The sequence below is a fragment of the Nymphalis io genome, chromosome 19 (genome assembly GCF_905147045.1).
Source record: "Nymphalis io chromosome 19, ilAglIoxx1.1, whole genome shotgun sequence".
Classification (NCBI taxonomy): domain Eukaryota; kingdom Metazoa; phylum Arthropoda; class Insecta; order Lepidoptera; family Nymphalidae; genus Nymphalis; species Nymphalis io.
The window spans coordinates 8,553,060-8,579,587 of NC_065906.1; the positions used below are offsets into that span (position 1 = coordinate 8,553,060).

Genomic DNA, 26,528 nt, shown 5'->3' on the forward strand with positions numbered 1-26,528 from the left:
AAATTATTAGGTTTTTCTGTCAGAAAATTATCAGTAGCAGCCCGGAGTCTGGAAGTTGGAAGTGTGTAAACTCCCGTGCCTCGGAAAGCACGTAAAGCCGTTGGTCCTGCGCTTGAACTCTTTCCGGTCGGGTCGAATTGCCGTCCCATCAGATTATGAGAGTTAGGGAATAGAGAGTGCACCTGTGTTTGCTCACACACTTGTGACCTATAATATCTCCTGCGTAACTACGCAACTGGCTAGACTCTCTTGTATTGGCCGCCGTGGCCGAAATCGGTCTGGAGGACATTATTCATTATTATATTTTTATAGCTTATGATCTAGATCCTTTAATTTTATAAAGATTTTGTAAACTTTTAGTAAACTGGCTGAAATATGGCAATGATTGTTGAAGATGTCAAAAAAAAACATGGTGCATTACGATATAACACATAAAAGTTTTATGTAGATCTTTTTTCTACCCCTGTAAAGCCGGGGCCGGGAAGTTAAAAAAATTAATAAAATATATATATACTATCTTTAATATGAAATATTTTTAAACATTGGGTTATTTTAGTAAAATATACTTTGTAAGCTTTTTTCTGTATTGAAAACAACTATCATGGTAAGCTCATGCGTAATAAATTTTATAACTGATGTCGAGTTGACACGTAACTACGAACCTAATAAAGCTGGTACGTGTGAACGTCAGCTAGTAATCGTCAATGAAAAAAACATATATTTATATATGTTTGTATATATTAATAACATATATATCAATATAATGTGACTTGCTTTATTTACTTGCACGAAACAAACAAATACATATAATAATAGTCTGTAATTACTATTACCCAGTCGACCTACTTTAAGCTACGACAGATAAATAAAGCGAAAGTCATGTGTCGTGGTAATCCAATAACATTGACTACCATAGGACTACCAGTTAATAAAATTTCCTAACTTTTAGAAAACACATCAACGCTTTTTCTAATAGATGGAAATCAAGAATAACGATCATATTTCCAAAAAAACTGAGTATAAGAATCAAAAACGGACGTAACATTTCATCATTCTTAAATTGAATACCTTGTACCAAACCAAATATCTTTGACTATTAAATGTAGCTTTAAAATGTAGATAATTAAATACACATCTTAAATGTTATATAATCTTATATAATATATAATATAAGTTTATATATATATATAAACTTGTATCCGAACAAACATGGTTATGCGTCAAAGTAGGAGAGTCCATGTCATATACTCAAAAAAAATGGGATGACATTTAGAATTGACAGTCGTAAGGGCCGACCCAACACGGAATATTTCAGAATCAGAATGAATCAAGAGGGCGTACTTGCTTGTTGCGCCGTTTGTAATCAGCAGACTTATCGGAGATGTGGTCGGTGTATTAATATTTATTATTGTAACACAGAACATCAAAGACAGGATTGGAAAAGACACAAAAGTGAATGTGCACCAAAGTTACAAAACGACAAAGCTATTAAACCATCTTCTCAAAAAGATAAAAAAATAAAGGTCGAAGAAAAAAAAAGGATAGATATCAATACTTCAGTGGATAATAATAATAAAGAAGAAACGATACTAGTAGGCAACGAAGTGAGACGTTTAAAAAAATCGAAAAAGAAAACCGTTAAAAAGGAGGCTAGTGACATTGCTAGTGATAATAAAAATACCTCTCAATCTGTAGAGATTATAACTCATAATAAAGCAAACTTAAATGACAGTAGTGTAATTTCAAGTGTCGTGTATAGTAATAAAAACATTGTTAAAGTAAGTGCCATAACTCACGAGGGATCTTCAGAACAAGAAATATTGAGTGAAAAAGCTCAACAGTTAGGTACAGTGGATTTTTCTACTGCAAGTACATCTAATGTTTTGAAGGAGGTAAATAAAACCGATGTAAAAATGCCAGCTTTACCTAGTGAGCAGCCTCCTAGGTTGAGAGAATACCCAGAAGCTTCACTCAGAGGTAGCGGAGCACCCTTCAACAACATGATGAACAGTTACTACATGGATCCAAGTGATCCAAACTATGAAATCTGTCAAAGAGTAATCAGGGACATGACTCAATATGGTGTGTGTGTGTTAAATAACTTCCTAGGCAAGGAACGTGGACTCTTAGTATTAAATGAAGTTCTAGAAATGTACAGATCGGGAATATTCACAGTAAGTATTTAAATTAAAATATTATCACTGATACACTCAATTCAGCTAGATACAAATATATATTGTCAAATTGAATTGATTATAGTCTTATCATAGAAATAATTGAAGTAAACAACTTTTTATTTTGTCACTGATTGCCGTGACTGAGTTTATGTTGTCATGCTTAAGACAATATAGAAATAAATCAATAACATTTCTATAATAAGCATATTGTTTTTACAATAAGACTTTTCAATGAGTCTGGTGTAGAAATTAATATGATTAGTTTAAAAATAATAATTATAAACAGTCATGTTTCCTTCAATATTTATTATTATTTTATATATTGACAATCATATTTATTTTATAACAATTGATACTTAAAGTGTTGCTAGTTTTAAATTGTTAATTACATTTAAAGATTAAAAATATTAATACCATTCCATACAAGAAACAAATTTGTAAACATTTATTTTGTAAATAATGCAACTTGAACGTGACTTCTACAGATCTATTTCAATGTTTACAAAAAAGTCGCTTTATAATTAATCTATAATAAATAATTTTGCAAAGCTATTACAACAGTTAATTATATTCTTTCTAATATTATAAATGCGAAAATTAGTTTGTTTGTTTATTTATTTGATAAGCTTTCATGTTTAAACTACTTAACTGGTCATCCTGAAATTTCTAATGCAACCAGCATGCAAAATTTCAAATTGTCATGCCAATAGAAACATGTAGGCGGAGGTGCAGGCGAAAACGAGCTTACAATAAATATGCAGCACAATTGTACTAGTTTTCAAATTGATTATTCTAGAATTACAATTAAATGTTTTTTTTAACAAAACTATAAATATATGATTTCAATAAGCTGTTGTTTATATTATATAATGCAATTATAGTAGTAAATATGTTTTTATTAGTATGAATATGAGTGGTTGTCTTGATATGTAGTAAAGTTTTTATTTTATATAGAATTAAAAATATTTAGTATAAATAGAATTACTATACTTTTCTCTCTTCTTGGTCATAATAATCAATGGCTTATCCTTGAAAGTCTTAAATTACGAGGCACACTTTCCATATTTAAATGATTTAATTACAAAATGAAGTTGGGACTTATTTAATTTATTATACAATAAAATTTAAAACTTGTTTCAATATGGTTAGGTTAGGTAAGTAGTAAATAAAGTGGGGTTATGGCTTAGATTTTTTATTTTATCATTTGTTCAAAATAACAAACTATATTTTTAATTAATATTTTCATAATATAGGTGACAAAAATTACATTTAAAAGGTTGTTTATGGTTTTTTTATTGAAATTACATTAATTATTTTAAATTTAGAAAAGATTTAATGTCACTACATAGCGATAGAAAAAGAAATTTCTTTTCTCATATATAATATCCATATTATTAAAATTTCAAATTAATAGTAACTAGTTTTACTAAACGCCATATCAACTAGGCAGTTAAGACAATAATTGTCACACTAATGATAATTTAATATTAACTATGTAATTAAGATATATATTGCTATGCAGACAATAACATGTCTGACATTACTCAGGAAGTTACTGTGAAGCAATATTGCATGGTTGCAATAAAGTTACGTCATCACTGTTACCTAACTCCCACCACGATGGACTACAACTTGAATTTTATTTACAATTTATTCTTATACAAAATACATTATAGATAAATATAAATAATATTTAGGAAAGGAAATTTGTTTCTTTTTAAGTGTACCTCGAGGTAGGGCTTTGTCAAACCTATCTGGGTAGGTACTTCCCAGTCATTACTTATTTACCGCCAAACAGCACAGCTTAATGTCCTCTTGACCGATTTTGGCCACGGCGGCCAATCTCAAGGAAGATTAGCCAACTGCACGAGACATTATTGTGCACATGTGTGTGCGCAAACATGGTGCACTCTCTATTCCCTAACCCTCATAATCCGATGGGACGACGATCCAACACGACCGGAAAGAGATCAGGCGCAGGCCCAACAGCTGTACGTGCTTTCCGAGGCACGGGAGTGTACACACTTCCAACTTCCAGACTCTGGGCTGCTACTGACAATTTTCTGAGAGGAAAACCCAATAACTTTTTATTGGCCGGACCTGGGAACTGAACCCATGACGTCCGGGTCTGCGGCCTTACATCAAGCCACTAGACCAACGAGGTAGTCAAGTTATAAAGTATTAGTATAATAAAGTATTTGTAGTGCATAATGTAGCAGAGCTATTTGCAAAACGTATGGAATACTCAGTTTTACGTATTTGTTTACTTTTACTCGTTCTTCGATGGGAATGGAGGATCAATGTAACTTTAACAATAAAAAAACTGTACTTAAATGTCCGATTGTAGATTAGAAATTCGTTTTAGTATTATATTTACTACCATATCTGACAACAAACACAACGATTATGAACGCCAAAAAATTGAGTCAAATTAATTATCCGATGTATGTAATTCTATTTTGTTATAAAGACGCAGATTGAACATCAAAAAAAATCGGATTATAATATATTTATATAATTCATTAAGAAAATCGCGTACGAGCGAACCATTTACTAATTTAGTGACTAATGAATTCATTCTTACAAAATTACACAAACACATTATTTCTAAAAATATTAATTAAATTTGGAATGTATATCAACAACTCTTCCCCAGGCAGGTCAACTAGTGTCGAATCCAGGCAGTACAGAAGCTCAGACGATACGAAGCGATCGCATCACGTGGATCGATGGCAAGGAACCCCACTGCTTTCACATAGGGCAGCTCATCAACCAAGTAAGTATTCAAATTAAGAACCTAAATACAACACCATAGCATTTTCGTTACTGTGACATTACACGTTATGCAGAACCAAAAAAAAAACACTAACAGCTTTATTCATATATAGTGCTTAGCGGGTGATTAGTTAAACAATGCTGGGTCTTCTTCTTTTGAATTTCGAATCAATAATGACGGAAAGAGAGAAATCAGTGTCCAAGGAAGAAGGTGTATTAATAGAAATTATCAAATCTTTGCCATAAATGTAAAATAACTTTTTAAACTCTCAACTATTTGTTCGTATTTTCGAAATCCCTTAGTTATTATGAATATACACAAATGTACACAAATATCATATAGGCATACGCGAAATAACAGGATCTTCAAAATAATTGTTCATTTCGCACACCTCATTAATTCAACCAGCCGCTTACGAATTCAATAAACCGCTTCCTATGCTTTTGGTCTATTGAAATAGTAATCATGGTGTTATGACTCACAGCTCAGGAACTCGAAAGATTAGCAATAAACGCTTTAATGAAGTTGACGTTATTATTGTTTATGCGCTACTTAAATTCGCATTACATTTACATATGATAAAATACCAGACTAGTGATTTAATATCTTTATGAAATTCTATAACTGATAAGAACTGATAATAATTCGATTTAATGGCGCCACCGATTGCATTGTCTTTCAGTAGCTGGTACAATGCAATAATATTCTATACATACATATATATAACAGCTCATAGATGCTACTACAACCAGGCAAAGCCTCTTCTCAAATAAATGTTTGATTTTTTTAAGTTAATATACCATGTTGTATGGATGTTGAATACACGTGGCAGTATTTCATCCGACATTTTGTGTCCTAGATATATGCATCAGGAGTACAAGATAAATTGTAAACACAAAGTATATATGTGAAAACTCAATGGCGTCGGTCCAGATTTAAGCCCAAGATCTTAAGTTAAAACCCTCGGGGACATTTCGTCTCATTTCGATTCGTTTTTTCTTATTCATTTATATTTCCTATTGTGTCTGGTCGTATTAATTTACATCTCAAGCTGAATTTTATTCGATAGTCCGAGGACAAAGTTAAAACTATTTTGATTCATAAACGTTATTCGTAAGACAAATTCTAATCGAGTTCTCTCCATATAGCTTATGATAAGATTTGTGATATACAAATTGCATATTTGGTGAGCGAGGGGTGTTAGGCGTAAAAAGACCTATGTTTTTTTATAGTATAGGTAGGCGGACGAGAATATGGGCCTGATGGTCAGTGGTCACCAACGCCCATAGACATTGGCGTTGTATAAAATATTAACCATCGCTAATGCGCAACCAACCTTAGGAACTAAGCTGTTATGTCCCTTGTGCCTGTAATTACACTGGCTCATCCCTAAACCCGGAACACAACAATACCAAGCACTGTTTTGCGGTAGAATATCTGATTAGTGGGTGGTACCTTTCCAGAGGAGTTTACACAATGCCCTACCCCAATGCTACCTTAGGGTTCAAGCTTGCTTTATACAAAATTTCATTAAAATCGGTTCAGTGTTTTAGCCGTTACTTTCGTGTTTATAATACTAATATTGATAAAATTATTGTGTTGATAATGGCATAACATAATAGCTTTCCCAATATAAATAAATGAATAATGATATTCGTATAATGGTTTTTGTGACCTAAAAATCTAAATGTAGTCAGACAGACATCCGTAAACAATACGGTTAGAGATATTTATTTTCTCAAAAGATCAAAAAAATTAAATCGAATATTCGTACATGGTAATACGATGAATGTTACATTATTATAACTTAATAATATTAGTACATTGCAAACAAGTTATATTTTGTGATGTGAAGTAGGGTAGTCTAGTAAATAATATAGTGCATCATATACAAAGTCCATCTAACAAAACACGTATATATGTATATAAATTATTGTACATTCAATTATCTCTAAGTCTCCATAGCGTGTTATGAAATTATCGTTGTCAAAAACTGTGTCATTGCGTTATATGTTAGCATTAGACTGGTTGGCGTAGTTGGTAGATACTTGCCTTCTACGCCGAAAGTTGTGGGTTCGATTCCCACCCAGGACAGACATTTGTGTGCATGAACATGTCTGTTTGTCCTGAGTCTGGGTGTAATTATCTATATAAGTATGTATTTACAAAAGAAAAGTAGTATATGTAGTATATCAGTTGTCTGGTTTCCATAGCACAAGCTTTGTTTAAGCTTAATTTGGGATCAGATGGCCGTGTGTGAAAAAGAAAAAAAAAAAAATTAGACTTATTCATTCAAAACGAATACACGATGCCCATTCCCTTTCACGAGAGGCAAACGTGACCAGCATCACACTTTCGTTAGGCGTAACTAAACATAGAAAAATGTATGGAAATCATTAACATCGTGATAATTGCAAGGGCGTGAGTAATCGCCCTTTATGATATGTACCTTCTTATAAACAATCGGGGAACGGCTTTGTGATATAGACAAATAGACATAAAAGAGGTTTAATGATTACATCGTTAAATAAAAGTTAACGATGATTCGTGTATTTGTCACGATATGAATCGTTCGTGGCAATTTTAATATAAAGAGCTTCAATGTTTTTGTTTCTATAGTATATTAATAGTAGCAAGTTTTTATTTATTTTTTGCTTTAGTAATAGATATTGAATATAAAGAAATGGTTTAATAAATTATATAGTCATATCATAGGTTAATGACCATCTATGGAATATCTATGGTAATGACAACTAACCATCGAATTATTTTTTTAAATTTTATAATAAAATAATGACAAAGAAAACGCGCTGAACTTCTTCCGTCGGTATTTCCTATAACTTAAATTATTTTAAGAACCGGTACCAATTCTAACACAACCAATAAGTAAGTACTTGTTTAGTAAATAAAGAAATTTGAATTTCATCTGAATTGAAACGTTCAAACACACTGTTTGTGTCGGACACACATATAAAGCTATGTACAAGCAACATACATACAGCCAAAATGAATAAATAATGTATACGTAGATATAAGATCGAAGAATTCATACAAATATGTAATTAAGTGTGCTAATTAAAAAAACAATTATCAGTCAAATATGACAACGAAAAGAACTATTTGGTCCACGTTTTTGTTTGTTTTTAAACATATTTTTTACTGTGATAAAAACTTTAAAAAATGTGTCAAGTATATATACTGTATATATGTATGTATGTATATAAATCTATAACAATCTTAACTAAGATTACAAATGCGAAAGTGAGTTTGTTTGTTACGCTTTTATCACTAAACTACACAACCAATCATAAAATTTTACAATACACGTTGTCAGGGGTAAAATAAATTAAAATGAAATATTAGATGATATGATTGTATTATATGTGTTCATAAAATTATGCTCTCCACAGCTCGATACGTTCTTTATTTAATAAATTATCGAATATTTTACAGGTCGATAGCATAATACTGACGGCGAATAAAATGGTCGACAATGGAAAAATGGGCAACTACATCATTAACGGTAGGACGAAGGTAAGATATTTTTAATTCTATAAAATAAATACAATATACTTAAGGACTAGGCGATTGCCAGGTATGTCTATTTTTAACTGAATAAACAACCCTGACACTATATTTTGATCAATGAACCTGAGTCTAAAGTTCCTGTTTTGATTCCTACACGCGACATTTATTCCACCGTATGTACATATACATAACATTGTAGAGCAGTGCTATTCTGTAAGACTCACTTCGCTAGCTGATTCCGTGAATTGTTTAAAATCGATTTATACTGATACGTTATTTTAATGTATTTATCCTTTAAATGTTATTTATATTATAAGTCAATGACGTATATTACTTTCTGATATCTGACGATCGTTTTCTGCGATGGGATACGAGTTCGTTCTTATAGTTCTGAAGATGGCACACGGCACACCGCGCTTTGGCGTACACTATTGACTGTTAACGTTGATTGATATATATACGAGGAATCAATCACGAATGTCATTTCATATTACTCTTCAAGGTTTAATCCTTATTCGCGACATTGTCGGCTAGTGCATTAATATAAAATACAAAGATTTTCAAAAATCTTATGATTTAGTTTAGTTTCGATGAAAATTGCCCCGAGATTCGTTTTGAGTTTTAGCGTTTTCACTCTTCTCGGGCTCCGTATAGATAGATAGCTCATTTTGAGAATCAGTTACTAGCACCTTATAGATTAAATTAATAACTCAATAAGGCCTTCTTCTCTAAGCGGTTGACTAATTACTTTATATAATATTAAAAATAGTTGATGACATTCCATTGCATAAATTGTTTGTTGAAATCACTTAACACATTTGTCTTAATCATTTGCTTCAATGAATTTGTATCAATAATATATTTAAATTATAATTTTCGAAAGAAAAATGAATGCAATGTGTAAAATGTTGTTTTAACCCATGCGCATGCATTTATTATGCATTTTACTTGTAAAAGACATATATATGCACACTAATGTACGAAAAATTAATACTAAGAATTGTAATTCTTGATCCAATAATAAATGAAAATATCACAATTGTATAGACAGTAGCAAGCTACATATATTGCAATGGAATAAAGACTTTTTGTCAAAATAGTGTTGCCAGAAATATTAATATTTTTGCTTGTAATATGTTCCATGCCCAAGTAATCCAAAAACTCGTCTTTTCCCCAGACATTAATTTTAACGAAAATTCTGAATCATTTGACAAAAGTTTTAAAAATCCAGCGATAAAAAATTAGTGAATATTTTTCAATTATTATCTTGATACTAATAAAATTTAATTAATAATTAATTTATTGTTTACCCTTGGCGGCTTTTCGATATTCCTTCCTTCATTTACACAGAAATGATTAATATTAATCCTGATTTATAGAACATTTTCCTATTTGTAATTAACTATTATATATATAAAAAACGACAATATTGGAAATTGTAAAATATTACTAACATATATAAAGAATAAAAATTACTAGCTAAATTTTAAGCTAGGACATTTTTTGAAGCGGTTTATATTTTTAAGTATCTACATATTAGAAAATGTTTCACAGATAATAAATCAACAAATTATAGGCCAATGTTAGGATTGTAATCAATTATTTGTACTTGTAAATTAAAAGTATATAGCTTAGCAAATAAATTTTAACTTTGAGTAAGCATATTATTTTGTATCTACTTAAAAATAGTTCTGTTCGATGACCTTTGACCTTTCTGATGACCTTTGATGGTGCGACAATTAAGTTGCAATTAATCAAGGGCTAGGTAGCAAGGGCAGAATACTTTCTTTTTTTCCTACTATGGAATGTCGCTCGTCCATTATGATTGTTTATTTGTAAAGACGCCTCTGGAAAAATACTCGTTGATACATTATTAAAATAAAACATAATAACAGCGAAATAAATTTAAAGAAACACGTTATAACTAAAATGCAGATTTAAAATATTAATCTGGTGCAGATTACGCTAAAGCCCACGCATCAACTAATCATAGTTTGGCGCCGTGCGCTTAGCTAACGGATTCGCACAAGCGTAGACCGTTGCCAATCTATTTCTATTTGCGCTGTTATCAGTGGCAAATGTGAATGTGTATCGTTTAGGATCGCGCTGATAAGTGTTAGCGGGCGGCGGGCGGTGCGGCGCATGCGCGGCGCTGGTACGACCGTACGGCGTACGTGATCAACGGCATGGCGCCCGCGGGCGGACGGGTGGCGGGGGCGGTGGGCTGTAAACATTGCCGTATGAACACGCCGTCCGCGCTTCCCCCGTATGTTTACAAACGGTGACGACATGCGCGCTATAAAGTACCCTCCTTATTGTAGCATTACCTAAATGTCACCACGTGTACGTATTGTTAGACATTGATTATTGATTTTAACAAATATTAAAATTTCATTTTATTTCTTAATATGTAAAATATTTAATATATTTGTTTTTGAAAACTACGCAAGGTATAAAGTATAAAAAGCTTATTTGAGTCACGTAGTTAATTATAGTTCAAATATAAATAAGGAATTCAAATATAAACTAAGGAAATATTTTAATAATTCTGTTAATATTGCTCTAACTTTGCTAACGTAGAACGTATTATCCAAACATTGAGATATTTACACGGGTTCTTGAACGTACGCCAACTTACAAACACATTAGCCTTTAAACGACTATCTTGTAAACAAAACAGAATATATAATATTAACCCGAATTTGAGAACATTAAAAAAAATCTTTATTACAGTTCTCATACAATTTCTAAATAGTGGTTCGAAGTAAGAAGATTTTTACGTCACCTCCTTTATAAAGGGGGCCATTACTCAGCCAAGGGATGTGTTAAATACGGGCTATCGTTTTGCTCAGGTAACCAAATGTCCACTAACAAAACAATGTGAATTCTGAGTAATGTCCCAAAAGTAGCTAGTGTGTAAGATAAGTTAAGGGTTTTATTGTGAAAATTTTGCTAGATCTATGAGATAAATAAAACGCTTACTCTATTTTATTTACTTTTATTCGTAGTATTAAATTGTATTGAATTTAGTTGATGGATAATTTTCATCTTAACATTGCCAAATGCCATCTCTAATTATTCATCTAAGTGCTGTTTCCTACACTTTTGTATGTAATATTATGCATAATTAGTGTCTTACTACTCTTTTAAAATCTTCCTAATGCATAGATTTATATAATCCATGCGATTTGCTAATGCCTCTTCTATATTATACAATACAAACAGTTCTTGATTAATATATATTTGTCTATTACATTTATATTTATTTTAATTTTACTTACAATGTTCCGATAACAACTTTGCCGACATTTTTTTTACACAATTAATAGCTTAGATTATTTTCGATCTCGACCACTGATAAAATGTCGATTCAATGTCAGATTTGTTTATTGTCTTTACTCTTTTTTTGATTAGAATTTCTTTATATATTATACCTCTAAACTATATAAGTATATAATTAGTTGACAAAGATTTTATTAAAAAAAAATCAATGTATTGGACTTTAAATATGAATGCAACTGTTACGAGTACAAAAAATATACTAAAACGTTGTAACTCAGAATCATATTTATATAAATTAAAACTATTATATTATGCTTCCTTATCTTGTTTAAAAAATCTATATATATAAATATATAATAACTCAATTAGCCAACGCCTCCAGTTTTCATAGTACTTTTTAATGCAAAAACTTACTATAACCATTATATGCCTTTGTCTTTCAAAAATACGTCAAATTGTGCGTCCAATGACCTCAAATTCTATATTCTCAAGACCCCTAGTATGATAAATACGGCTCTGTATACTGAAAGAACTAGATTATTCTCAGAAATAAAACGGGATTTCGATGAAATTAATGTATTCGTTGCAATCATAAAATCCTTCCCGCCGTAAAGAGTATCTGTCATTGTTCTTGTTTACAGATTAAAAATGTAGAATATTATTGTTTAATATGAAAAATGACAGATACTCTTCAACAATGTTTAATTATAATACATATTACGTTTAATATTATATATTACAATTTTATTGTCTCTTATAGTACTATATAGTATACGTAAATACGCGCACGTGCTATTATATACGGAAATAATAACATCACTACAATATCGAGTGCATCTTGCGCGCGTTTGACGACCCTGAAATATATCGTTTAAACTAATATGTATTTTATTTCAACAGCAATAAGAACGATTTTACAACTACTATATATTATAGTGCAATGTTATTATGCTGTGGTTTGTTTACCTTTCTATTTGTTAGCTACATAGGACACAAGATGCGTCATTTTATTTGTATAATGTGGTTTCGTTATTTAGTGCCTGACAAATTATTCTTGAACTTTGATCAAAATACACATAGGTTTCCGAGGATTTCTTTGGGTAAAATTTATTTTATTTATTTATATGGGTGACATGGAATAAGATAAACATTTATCTGTTTTTATTTTGCAAAAGATAAAAATTACTCATAACATATAATATTATGTATATTCAATAAATATTAACAAAAACATTCGTAAAACGGAAAATCCAAATACAAGTTCGTATTAAACGGTTTTAAAAGGCGTATCATTGTTTTTGTTATCTGATCTTGTATTTTACAGCTTTATTATTGTAATTAGGTGCTTTTAGCCATAGCTGATTTCTTGTTCATGTATATATAAAGAAATTAAATAACGTCTATGTTCAATCACAATATTAAAAAATATAAATAACTTCTTTATTAAACGTATGTATTAAATACCAATTTATTATTATTATTGCATATTTATGTATTCTACATACAATATTAATGCCGGTGTCACAAAGGTCACAAATAGATGAGATAAACATTAAATCGATATTTAAGTAGAAAGTCGAAGGAAGACATCGTGAGGAAATCTGGATAAGGCGGATGAAAATCTGAACAGTATGGTGGAATAAGCTCCAAACGTACTTGTCAAAAAAAAAGGGAGGCCTCCCTTTCTTTTTAGCCCAGCATTGGGATATTCCCAGCAGTGGTTTTTTTTTTATAGAATAGGAAGGTAGACGAGCATATGGGCCACCTGATGGTAAGTGGTCACCAAACGCACTTAGACATTGGCATTGTAAGAAATGTCAACCATCGCGTATAGCCAATGCGCCACCAACCTTGGGAACTAAGTTTTTATGTCCCTTGTGCCTGTAATTACACTGGCTCACTCACCCTTCAAACCGGAACACAACAATATCAAGTATTGCTGTTTTGCGGTAGAATATCTGATGAGTGGGTGGTACCTACCCAGACGAGCTTGCACAAAGCCCTACCACCAGTAGTGATATTCACAGACTGTGTACTTTCTGCTTTTACTATACGTCCATGCCCAATACATCGTGACGCTTGAGGCGATATCTTATAAGCAAACATTAAACACAACAGATTAAAAAAGATGTCAATGTTAGCCATAAGTAATAATGTACTTGTAGTAACATCAAAACTACCATAACAAGCACCATTGAATTACTATTCACATAATTAAATATAGCTGCTTAATTTTTAGTATCGAATTTGACAGCAACGTTTCTATATGTGACGTTTAAAATGCAACGTTATTGATGTAAAGCTTTATCTCCGTCACATTCATATTGATTCTGTTTAAAAAAATATAAAAAATACTTATTACAGGTAAATCATTTAAAACTTATTAAAAAATAATATTTTAAATAAATGTAAGAGAATATAAATATAAAAAAAATTGTTTTTTTTTTTTAAATGTTTACAAGGAAAATAAGACTTTCATACTTTATTAATAAAACAAGTACGACACAAGTCAACGAATCCAGTTTCATTTGCTCAAGGGAATTCCCTAACGTACATCTCACACCCATTACGAAATATATATGTACGTACATTGGCTAAACTAACATTGCTCGCTAAGAGGAAAACTGTTGCGTTTGGATTTGTTAAATAAATGTATGCTTTTACTTGATCTTATTTCAATATTAGCCGAGTTTAAAACTTTTTCGAATTATAATACTCTAGTTTTTAGATACTTTAATGAAAACACCAATCGATTTCGTATATCTGTGCAAGTTTTCGTATATGTTTTGCTACACAAATATCATTTGGTCAAAAAAAAAATTGTTCCTTACTTACTACTTACTCAAATACTATACTGATATTATAAATGCGTAAATAACTCTGTCTGTCCTTTACGCTTTCACGGCTAAGTTTACTAAATCGATTTTGATAAAATTTGGTATGAAGCAAGCTTGAATCTCAAGGAAGGTGTTACAGTGAGTAAATGACAACCAGAGCCAAACCCAGGAACCTTGCTGTTTTACTACAGGATTACTATTATTTAATAATAATTTTTGAATACAATGACATTCAAATATTATCTTTTTATCTTTATATGATGCGTGTTATCAGTATATATTACAAAACAAAGACCCCCCGCCACGTCTGTCTGTTTGTCTGTTTGAACACGATGAACTCAAAAACTACGCAACGGATTTTAATACAGTTTTCACTAGTGGACGAAGAGATGAGGAAGGTTGAGAATGCTGATACATGACAGTGATTGTTGAAGATGTTGGAAAAAATCATGCCAATTGGGAGCTTTACTAGAGTTGTATTAAATATTATTGCATAGTTATTTACCCATATACGTATTCTACCCATAACAAAGCGGGTACGGGTAGGTAATTTATGAAAAAAATTTAGATTGACGTGTAATGTCTGAAACACATTAACTAGACAAACGGAGTCAGTACTAAGTGTACAGTTAACCTTGTGTATTGCCAGGGTTAGGCACCGCCCGTTATCATTGGCTGGAATTTCCCACTTAATCAAATCACTTTCGTCACATTCTTTTAAAATGACAATAAAATCCATCATATTATGATTTTTCTATACCAATGCATATGTACTGTCTTTATATTTAACGGTTTTTTTAATGTTAATGATATTATTTATTTAATTATATACCAGGAACAAAAGAAAAATATGTCGCTGATTTTGTGTCATCCGTTTTTCTCAGGTCTGAGTATTTCCTTCCGGTAGGACGGTAGAATTTTGACGATCAATAAGCAAGTGCAATACTAACTAAATAAAATAAATATTTTTACTTTTAATTTGTCTGGATATTCACTTGTATTGGTGCGTGAGCCAAAGTATCATAGAGTCGTAGAGTATTCTAGCCACAGGGAATCATACCCGAAAATTGCAAGTACAAACCATGGAATTATCGTGTGATTAATTTGTGTTTTTACTCGTAATTCATTTCGTGTTTGGCAATGAAGATAAACATTGCGGGAAAACTTAAATGTGCTGGTTGAAAATCTGTTATATTCATTGGAGAAGCTTAGTGGAATAGGCTCCAAATCATCTCCTCAAGAGGAGAGCCCTTTGCCCAGCATTTTGACATAAACAAGTTGTTACATTATAGTGATAGAAGGAAGTATTGTATTAAAACATAAGTTATAATTTTAATCTTTCATTCGCAGGCGATGGTGGCCTGCTACCCAGGATCTGGCAGCCATTACGTTAAACATGTAGATAACCCAAATAAAGATGGGCGATGTATAACGGCAATATACTACCTTAACCTTGACTGGGACGTCAAGCGATATGGCGGCTTACTTAGGTAACTATTTATCTACATGATTTTTTTATTAATCGGGGGCCTCCGCATCCTTGATGCCTCAGGGCCGTTGCTACCTGTACTGAAATTCAATCATTTGCTTCAACTAAGCATACGAAAATAAATTTAACTGAATCAGAAAATAAAAATCGACCTTTAAATTTTGGTCTCATTGTATTCAAAACCGTTTAACTTCATACCAGTTACTATATTAATATAATATTATGTACTGTTTTGTTCGATGAACTCGATGGGCTATCGATTCAATTACTTCTATATCCTATCCAATCGAGGAAGGGGTAAAGATAAACACACATTAGTTTACATACATATTCCATGCGATGCGACGCAATTTTTTCGCGAATCCATATTTAAAAACATAGATAATTCAAATTATAAATAAAAATATATGTATATAAACAACTTCCATCGGGTCTCATTCTGGACATAGACCTTCTCAAATCAGTGCCATTTCGGCCGGTTTTGTGGCTGATTCAAAATGTCTTTTTTAGGACTTTAGTCCACCTGGTGGTATCATATGCTCTTTTTTGTCTTCTCCATTGAAGGACCTTTCTTCCGAATTCGGTTACCACTCCATCGAATCACGTGGCCTGCTCATTGCTACGTCATCCAACTTACGAGCTATTTCGGTCTTAATGTTTGTTCGTCAACGGATTTCTCCATTATAAATTGCTCTCTCCATAGCAGTTTAGTGACCTATCGTGAATCAGACCGAGGACCACTTAGGAGGTTTCAGATACTGATATATTTTGTATGTTATGGCATCTATACTAATATTATAACCTAGTTTTTAATTAATCAGGATCTACCAGTCCGTTTTAGAAAATATTTACATTAGATTAGCTTATTTATTGAGAAAGTTTTACTAAATGTAAATACGCTACGACCCAAGGGGTAGAAGCAGCGTCGTTTAAAACGGATAAAACCACGCAAAACAGCTTAGTGTCTTAAATAAATATAAAAGGACACCTTCTATTTAACATATGTACTTTTAAAAACATACTTTTGTAAATAATTTAATAATTATTTTAATATTATAAAATGTATAATGTATATTAGTTGTGGTTTGTGAAGATAAGCCGTAACCCGGATTTCCCGAATTTATCTTGAATTAATTTTTTTAATATTTGTATATAATATTATTTTTTAAATGATACGGAGTTTCGCAACTTGCGGATTACAAAAGAATCTGTTTAAATTTTAATCTTATTGTTTTTTACAGGGTGTTCCCGGAAGGTACAAATCAGGTGGCAGATATCGCGCCGATCTTCGATAGGATGCTGTTCTTTTGGTCAGATAGAAGAAACCCGCACGAGGTACAACCTGCGTACGCAACTAGGTAAGAATTCAGAAATATCAATAATTACTTCAATGTCACTTCATTATTTATATGTTCGCTCGAAATTCATCGTGGCGCTCTACCATCTACAAGAAGATCGAGACGTTCGAGGTAAACCGCCTCCAAGCACTAGACGAAAAGCGCCAGTTAAGTAAATAGAGACCTAAACCCTCCTGTACATACAACTCTGCGGGCCAACTGAACTGTAGCACATATCTAACATTAGGGCTCATATTAGAAATAATAAATAATTTCTAGGGTCGCCGTCATTGAAATCAATGAGGACTATATATATATATACTAGAAAATTTGCCAAACATTTAAATTCTACTGTTATAAAATTCCCATAACTTTAATTACAGATATGCAATTACATTGTGGTATTTCGATGCTCAGGAACGAGAAGATGCAGTAAGAAAATACAGTAAGTTACTATTATTTAAACTTTCAATTTTTTTTCAATACATGATTTTTTTTTAATTTCTCACATAATTAAAAAACAGCAGCACTTGGTATTGTTGTATTCCGATTTGAAGGGTGAGTGAGCCAGTGTAATTACAGGCACAAGGGACATAACATATTAGTTCCCAAGGTTGGTGGCGCATTGGTGATGTAAGCGATGGTTAACATTTCTTACAGTGCCAACGTCTATGAGCGAAAGTATAATAATTATAATATAAATAATCTGTTTCAGAACGCGGACAGCCATCGTCGAGCAAGTGATGTTGGGTGCGCGGCAGCAGGCGCGTCGCGTGCTCGTAGCGAACTGCCACTAGATACAGATTATAAATATAGGGGTACACAAGGCCCGAACCGTGACCGAGTCGATCGAACGATTGGTAGCGCAACTTATAGTCTATGGTTGCTGATATGACAATTGGAGAATGTGATCAGTTAATCGGATGCCGTTGTAAAAAGTTATTGTATTTTTAGAACTTCTGTATAAGCTAAATATAATGAAATGTTATTGGTAAAAAAAAATTATAACATTAAAAAATTAAACACGTACATTAGTAAAATCCATCCCGCGTACGATGAGGACTAGCAAAGTTATATGTATAAGATATAAGAAATATCTCATTATAAAATTATTTTTGCAATGACTTTTTTGTTTAAATACAAATTTCAATTTCCTTAACGATGTATTCATGTTTCTTCTGTTTATTTTTTTAGAAATATCAAATATGTTTTCGAACATAGACTAAAATAAAAGAAATACTGTTTTACATAATTCATTTCGAATTATGTTTGAAATTAATTGTGTTTATTTCGACATTTCGTTGTAATATATTTTCTAAGATTAGTTTATATTAATTTAAGTTGATTCTTAAGTATTATGTTTTATTAAATGCAATTCTTAGCTCGACTACACTGATGTTAATTATAATTTTCAATCTATTAAAAAAAATACTTGTTGTTGTTCATCCAATTCAATTGAGCAGTTAGTTGGCCCTTTTTTATATACCGGGAAAGTAAATGACTCCACTCCGCCTGATGGTAAGTGGTAGTGGAGTCCAAACGCGACGACGGCCAGAACAGTCAGGAAGAATGTTTTGTACTAGCCGCCCCCGCCTTGCCGGTCCGCGAGCCTTTGGTAATATATATTATATTTGCCCTTTTGGTATAATAACAATCACAAATCCAATTTTCAAAAGAATTTTTTTTAATTAAATCGAAAATTACTTGTCAGTTTATTTAAACGGATGAACTTACCCATTTCATGTGACATTGGCGTTATGCCGGGTGACACAACTTGAAGTAACTATGCCAAGATTTTAATTGATTTAAAATTATAGACATTTTAGATTTCGTTTATATGTTGTTGTCTTTTTAGATCAGTATGATGTTTGTAACTTAAGACTGACGATAAATAAAATTTCAATTCAATATATCTAGAGATTTTCTATGTTATATAACTATATTTATTGTTGTATTAATTTTTTACTGTAAATAACAACTTTTGATGATGGAGAATTTTAATTTGTAACAGTAAGGCTCAATGCCAGTATTTGTCTAGTAAATAATTTTGAATGTTATCAGCTAAAAACGACTTGATCAGATTTATATGTTGAAAAATGTATTGATTTGTCGAAATTAACTTAATAAGTGGATATTTTAATAATTGTCACAAAAATTTTAAATATTTAGAATATAATGGGAATTACGTAAAATTTGTTAGCTGTGTGATAACTGCCAACAGAATTGTAGAACAATCTGTATTTAAAAAAAAAAAAAAACTATTAAAAAGTTATGTCGTTTATGTTTTACTAGCGAAAAGATTTACTTCTCTACCATCACATATTACATATACAAGATATCGATGTAAATACTGTTATACTAGATTTTATTTAGATAAACGTAACCAATATGAGACATAACAATTCGTCTTTCCATACAATCTCAATTATTGACAGGACCGTTATGGCTTTCTCTTTCTCTCATGTATTTTTGAAAAAGGATAGCCATTTTAGTTTAAAGATTGTCATGAGCATTGAGTGTAGCCAGATAATATGAAACAATTTATAAATATTCATTCTCATCTTATTTAATGAAAATATTTAACGTAAAGTTAATATCACTATTTTATTATTCTCGGCTCTCGAGGATAAAGTCTCGGCTACACCAGTGGTAAATCATGTACAACAGAACAGCACTATTGTAAAGTTTCATAATGATAAGGTGTGTTGTTTACGAACAGTGTGTAAAAATATAGTATTGAAATTTATACAGATATATTATAAAATTAGATTTGCTAAGGTTATATTCCTAATTTAAATTGTAATTTTGTATGTAAGTAATATAGCTTTGTCATGAAAGCGTTTTTATTATTTTGTGATTTTATAGCTTGTTATAAATATTTTAAAATTCCGTGTTGTCCAACAAAACAGTTTTATTTATTAGCTTTTGAAACGAATTAAAGCTATTTCAAGTCATAAATTAAGTTGTGGATACATCTGGTATTAAATTTTTATTTTTATTTTTGTTTTTTTTTTTAATCTATTACCCACCACAGACGTAAAACTCCTGTTTTACTGTTTTTTTAGACGTAAAAACCTGTTTAATTAAATATAACATTAGTAATAAATACATAAGCATTAAATTAATTATGTAGCCACTGCAAGAAATGAAATACAGTCTATTAATATCTACAACCTACTACCAAACAGAGACACTTTTCTTTTTCCGGCGCCCATGTACTCTTAAATTGTTATATCTGCTAACTTCCTCAAGACAAGCTCATTCACCTGTCAAAAAGTCTACAACGCGTTCGGAAATAAACACTTTTAAACCTCAGAAGAACAAGTGAATTGTATTCGGAAGGATTTTTACGCCTGGAGGTAATTTTTGACATTTTCCCTCGCTAACTAGCATTTAGAGCGATCGCTCCTCACGCCAGGGCCACCAACCTTATCGTCTGCTCGTCTGGGTAGGTACCACCCACTCATCAGATATTCTACCGCAAAACAGCAATACTTGATATTGTTGTGTTCCGGTTTAAAGGGTGAGTGAGCCAGTGTAATTACAGGCACAAGGGACATAAAATCTTAGTTCCCAAGGTTGGTGGCGCATTGGCTATAAGCGATGGTTGACATTTCTTACAATGCCAATGTCTAAGGGCGTTTGGTGACCACTTACCATCAGGTGGCCTATATACTCGTCCACCTTCCTATTCTATAAAAAAAAAACTGTATTATTTTTATAATTGGTCCTTAGACTTTGTATATACACTATTAACGAATTAGTTGTCACCGAGTTAACTGACATAGACCTTGCTCACACGCAACCTTGGAGGCGGATTGTCAAGACATCGAGATGAGAGCATAGACAATTTTTAGTACTCCTTAAAGTTTTGACATATTCCTAAAATATACTACTATACTTATCTATAATAACGTTATAAATGCGAAAGCGTCTGTCAAACTGACCTTCTGTTACGCTTTCACGGCTAAACCATTTAAATGATTCTGTTGAAATTTAGTATGAAGCAAATTTGGACCCCAATGAAGGACATAGTCTTTTTTATACCTTACCCCTCTAACACTTGCATAAATGCAAATGAGGTCAACAGACCTCAAAAACCATAACTATTTTTTTTTTGTTTTAAAAACCATGGCAACTATTATTGCCTATTATTTTTGAAGTTTCGTTTGTACATGTATTTTTGTAATTTTTTTGATTTATATTTAATAAATATTATATTTTATTTTCAATGACATATCCACAGAGTAAGAGGATCAGTGAGGTGGAAGCATCCTGGGGACGTGCTAGCGATTTAAGCTCTTTTGAAAGAGACTCGAAATCCCAAGTAATTATAAAACACATTTCACTCATTAAGAACATATTAGTTAAAATTGTAGATTAAAATCTTGGCAAGCACAGATGATAACGCAAAAATCACATCAGCTCACACTGAGTTCTTATATGCATCATATTGGGTTTATAAGTAAAGTAAACAATATTTTTGTGATAAGGCTTTGTGCAAGCCCGCCTATGTAAGTTAGTATTGCTGTGTTTCGGTTTGAAGGAAAGCGAGTCAGTTAACTTCAGGCACTAGGGACATAACACCTAGCGCCCAAGGTTGGTGGCGCATTGGCGATGTACAGAATGGTTAATATTTCTTACATCGCCAATGTCTGGACGATGGTGACCACTTAGCATCAATTGCCAGTCCGCCTATTTCATAAAAAAAGTTTTATACATTTGCAGCTACTCTTATTTTACAGTTTTTATTTTAATTCTGTTAACAGGATCTAGAAACACGTGACGGAAATACAAAGAATGTTCACAGGTAATATTGAATTATGCCAATTCAAATTCATTTAAAAAAACACTTCCAACGGAACCGCAGAGACATCCTAACATATTTTCTATTACTATTTTGTTTATGAAAGCCTTAGTGAAACATAAAAATAGATAAACAAACTTATGTTAAAATAAAATATTTAATAAGCTTAATTGTTAAAATTAAAATATAGACAATTACAATAGAATAAGGGTGAAAATGTAATTACAGTGTTTTTTTTTTAATTTGTAGGTAAATAAATTTCCTAAACAATCATTTATTCCAGGTTACCTTTCTTCAAAGCGAGCTTGTTCGCCACCACACTGGAGGACATCATGGCTCAGCTCTACGTACTATGTACATAAGACGTTATTATAATTTAATTTCTTAGTTAGTGAAATCTTTTAAATATGATTACGAGATATCATTTAAAATCTTAATCAAAGACCACAAGTATCAATCCCTGTAAGATCATTGAGCTTGAATATCGATAAATATATCTGGGTTTATGATTCATCTCTTGCTTGGCTGTGAAAGAAAATATTATACAGAAACCTGCTTGTGTCGGATAACTTTTTGTCACGTGTATTGTATCACCCACCTCCGTGGAGCTGCGTGCTTGAATATATACGGACAATATCACATAAGACGTTTTAAAGAGCCAATTAATGTAGTTCATACCAGAGAAAGGTTGATTATTTGAATTGAATAGCCGTTTTAACTAAAAACGTGATTAAAAATAATGGAAGTAAATTTACAGTATTAATTCTGAGGTCTGGTGCTAAATGGGACGAAGTATATATTTGGGTAAAATTTAAACCACATTTTTTCACTTGCCAATCATTTTAAAAAGAATAAATTTAATAATAATAATAATATACAAAAATTCATAGATTATATAAAACAAACGACACGTGTTCATTGTTTCAATTCGGATTGACAAAAGTAAGCTTAATTAATATGAGCCCTTTTGGCACCAGGCCTCAATATCATAATGTTCAATAACGAAGTAACAAACTGTATGCATAACATTATACGCATAATTTATATATCATATTCGCATCTTCACAGTTGAAATAAACACAGAGCTGCGTGTGCTTCAAATGAGAACGGAAATGATAGAAAACCTTGCTCGTAAATATGGAGTCAAACAGAAAACAGTGATAAACGAGCTTGATGAAATCGATCCTAAAAAACTTGGCTCTCTCGAATATAAGCTGAAAAAACTGCAATCGGACCGGTAAGGATTGTCATAATTGTTTTTATTATGTTATTTTAAACAAGTTTTACCCGCGGTTTCGAGTTTAATTTAATAAATAACCATATGCTTATTCTTTTTAGGTATTTAGTTCTGAAGGTCCTTCAAGACACGTACATGGATCTCTCACTTAAATGTCAATACAACGCATTATATGAAAACGTTAACAGGATTTGGGATCGTCAATGTCATCTTAAAAACCTTATTGAAGTGGAGTCTAACAATAGAATGTAATAGAATATATATTTATGAAAACAAAAACTCCAAAACATAAGTAAATTGACGTCAGTTCAGATTGTACTGAAGTAACGTAGTATAAGCTTCCATTCTTCTTGCAGTGCAAGAACAGAGCAGCAGTTAGGAGCTTTATCCAACACGGTGCTATTAAAGCAGCGATTATAATTAAATTTTGTTTATGCAGCATAAATTAACTAACACTATTTCAAGGCGTTTTTTTATCACCTACTATCATATATATCTTTTTTTAATTCTATTTCATTAGCCTTCGACGCGAACTAAATCGGCAGCTCCGCCAGCAAAGGAACCATGTAAAATCTATAACTTATGACACTAACGTTGACATCGAACTCCTCAAATCTAATTTAGAAGTAAGTAATATTATCAATAATAAGTTATCCGCTTTTTTAAATTTATTTCATAGACTTAAAAAAGTTTTACCTAGATATACACATTATTTGTTACGCTAGAGGAGACGATTCAAGATTCTCTCGATTCAAGATTAGCCTCTTTGCGCTAAGGCGCAAAAACAAGGACACCGTGTATTAGTATAAAATTCTCTTATCCACGATAAAAATGTCAAAAATCAGGCCTTTTACGATGGACAGTCGTTCTGTGATATTTCATGGGTTCTCCTTCGTACGAGTCTCAACTGCCAACACGTATACTTTCGCATTTATTATATGAATAGATATTTGTCCAGCTAGCAATATATTTACTACCGCTAGGCTCTTCCGCAGTGAGCTCAATGCCCCGAGGCTCTCTCCTCTCTCAAATACAATAAATTTACAGGACTCCGAGTTAAATTCTGAAATTCGAAGCCGCTACGTTCTTAGCTGGCAAGGAGCTCGAACAGAACAGCACATCCAGATGATCCACGATAAAGAGTTCAAGCCAAATCATGCCATTGAATATTTTAAAATGAAAGCCGACCAGGAACAACGCGTCCACACCGAAATCGAACTGTTGAATAATATTAGAATCAATGTTGGTCTAACTCTTGTTATATAAATATTATTAAGTAATCGCACTGACAGCTAAGTACATATTACGGGTACAAGACTCATCTCTAGTACCACACATTTGTGGTAAGAACACGTGAATGTGATCGAAGATTGTGAGTTCTACCTAAGATGAATTTTCATACGCTTGATTCTTGTTTAAATAATTAATCTCGTGCTCGACGGTGAAGAGCAACAACAGGAAATTATACCTCTTGTGCATCCATCCACCCACGGTAGGGTAAACTCCAAATCTCATCAAAACGAGAGAGGCTTAGCTTAGCTTAGCGTGTGTATCAGTGGGACATTTGATAGGTTTACCTTTCTATTAAAATGGTACTCTAATTTTCATTTCGTCAGGAAGTCCTTGTTGAAGTCGAACACTGGATGGGTAAGTACGACAAAGATATTGAACGCTTGGATCTAAAAGTACAATTGAAGAAAAATGACTACGAAGCTGTTTGCGATAAGAGAGTTGAACTCGAAGAAATGGTTAGAATTGTATCCGATAATTATACATTTATAATAGTTCCCGGTTTGCATGCAGCAGTTTGCATTGAACGTCTTACTCGTCCACATTGCATATGGACGGTGTATTATTACCACTATTAATCTAGTCTTGTATATCTCTTAATACTCTATATAGATACCTATTCAATTCTGTTAGGCTATCCGACACAGACGATACTAATATAGCGTTTTATGGACCGATATTAATTAAAGACACTAAGATTTTCCCTTGGACAGCACTACTTTTGAACCAGTTAGACATATTTCTAACAGACGAGTCACATTCATGCAATTTAGGCGACTAGAAGCGACTCTCCACCAATGTGGGTGAAAGAGGAAGGGATTTTCATTCACAATATTGATTGTTCCTGAACAATTACAAACTCGTTTTAACTTAATTTTTTGCTTTGAAGAAATGTTTTGCGCTTCTTAATAATAGAAAATTTGGCACCATGACTTGTATTATTAATGCATTGTTATCTTGAATAATTAACTTTATACAAATTACATAAGTATGTTTTTTATGCCATTATTGCGATTTGCCTAGGGCGCTTCGTCCAATATTGCTTAATCGATTAAATAATAAGCTTTACATAACAAAATACATTAAAAATACCAACAAAAATATTTAATTATCTACATTTATCATAAAATATAATGTTACAGAATAATGTCTAATATAACAATTTCTAACTTTTCTAGCTTGTAGAACACGAAGAATCAATTAATAGCTGGAAGAAATTCAAGGATGAAAGAGAAGCAGATCGGCAATACCGCGTAAATATGTTCAATGCCGCAACTACAGTACAGGCGTGGTGGCGTGGCTTACTTGTACGACAGCAACTAGGACCCTATAAAATCGTTAAGAAGAAAGGACCAGCACCCAAACCAGAAGAAAAGTCAGGCAAAAAAAAGAAATGATAAGCCAATAGCCCGATGAATAATATTTTTTATAGAATTATTTATTGTTTGTTAGATATATCTACTTATTTATTAAATATTTTCATTATTATGTTGTGTTATTATAATTGTGTTGAATGAATGCTAGTTTTAGTTTTATTCAGTTATTGAAATCATATGAAGTTAAAAATTTAAAACAAAATCGTTGATATAATAGTTACCAATTATTTTTAACCGACTCCAAAAAAGGTGAGGTTCTCGATTCAACAATAAGACTGAATTGATTTTTATAATTACTAGAGATAAATTAGACAATTAAAAAGCTTGATATGCACATTGAAAAATGCTTAAAATATTATTATTATTAATATATAACTATTTTATATAAAAAA

The 26,528-nt window shown here is 31.8% G+C and overlaps 2 protein-coding genes across 3 annotated transcripts; both read left to right on the forward strand.

The window, feature by feature from the left end:
* The first annotated feature begins 1,274 nt into the window (after window positions 1–1,274).
* Window positions 1,275–20,424, forward strand: LOC126775977 (egl nine homolog 1). Its single transcript, XM_050498217.1, has 7 exons — window positions 1,275–2,174; window positions 4,834–4,953; window positions 8,407–8,487; window positions 15,951–16,090; window positions 17,331–17,447; window positions 17,810–17,871; window positions 18,142–20,424. The coding sequence occupies exons 1-7, from the start codon at window positions 1,323–1,325 to the stop codon at window positions 18,168–18,170; spliced, it is 1,401 nt and encodes a 466-aa protein (XP_050354174.1). The 5' UTR covers window positions 1,275–1,322; the 3' UTR covers window positions 18,171–20,424.
* Window positions 20,425–21,599: 1,175 nt separating this feature from the next.
* Window positions 21,600–26,166, forward strand: LOC126775988 (dynein regulatory complex protein 9-like). 2 transcript variants are annotated; one of them, XM_050498235.1, is made up of 9 exons: window positions 21,600–21,753; window positions 22,196–22,236; window positions 22,517–22,587; window positions 23,302–23,470; window positions 23,572–23,718; window positions 23,991–24,096; window positions 24,518–24,712; window positions 25,087–25,218; window positions 25,939–26,166. In XM_050498235.1, exons 1-9 carry the CDS (start codon window positions 21,658–21,660, stop codon window positions 26,155–26,157), a joined length of 1,176 nt encoding a protein of 391 aa, XP_050354192.1. In that variant the 5' UTR covers window positions 21,600–21,657; the 3' UTR covers window positions 26,158–26,166. The 2 variants fall into 2 exon arrangements, with proteins under 2 accessions (XP_050354192.1, XP_050354193.1); XM_050498236.1 differs by having other exon boundaries at window positions 25,087–25,117; window positions 25,946–26,166.
* Window positions 26,167–26,528: the final 362 nt, after the last annotated feature.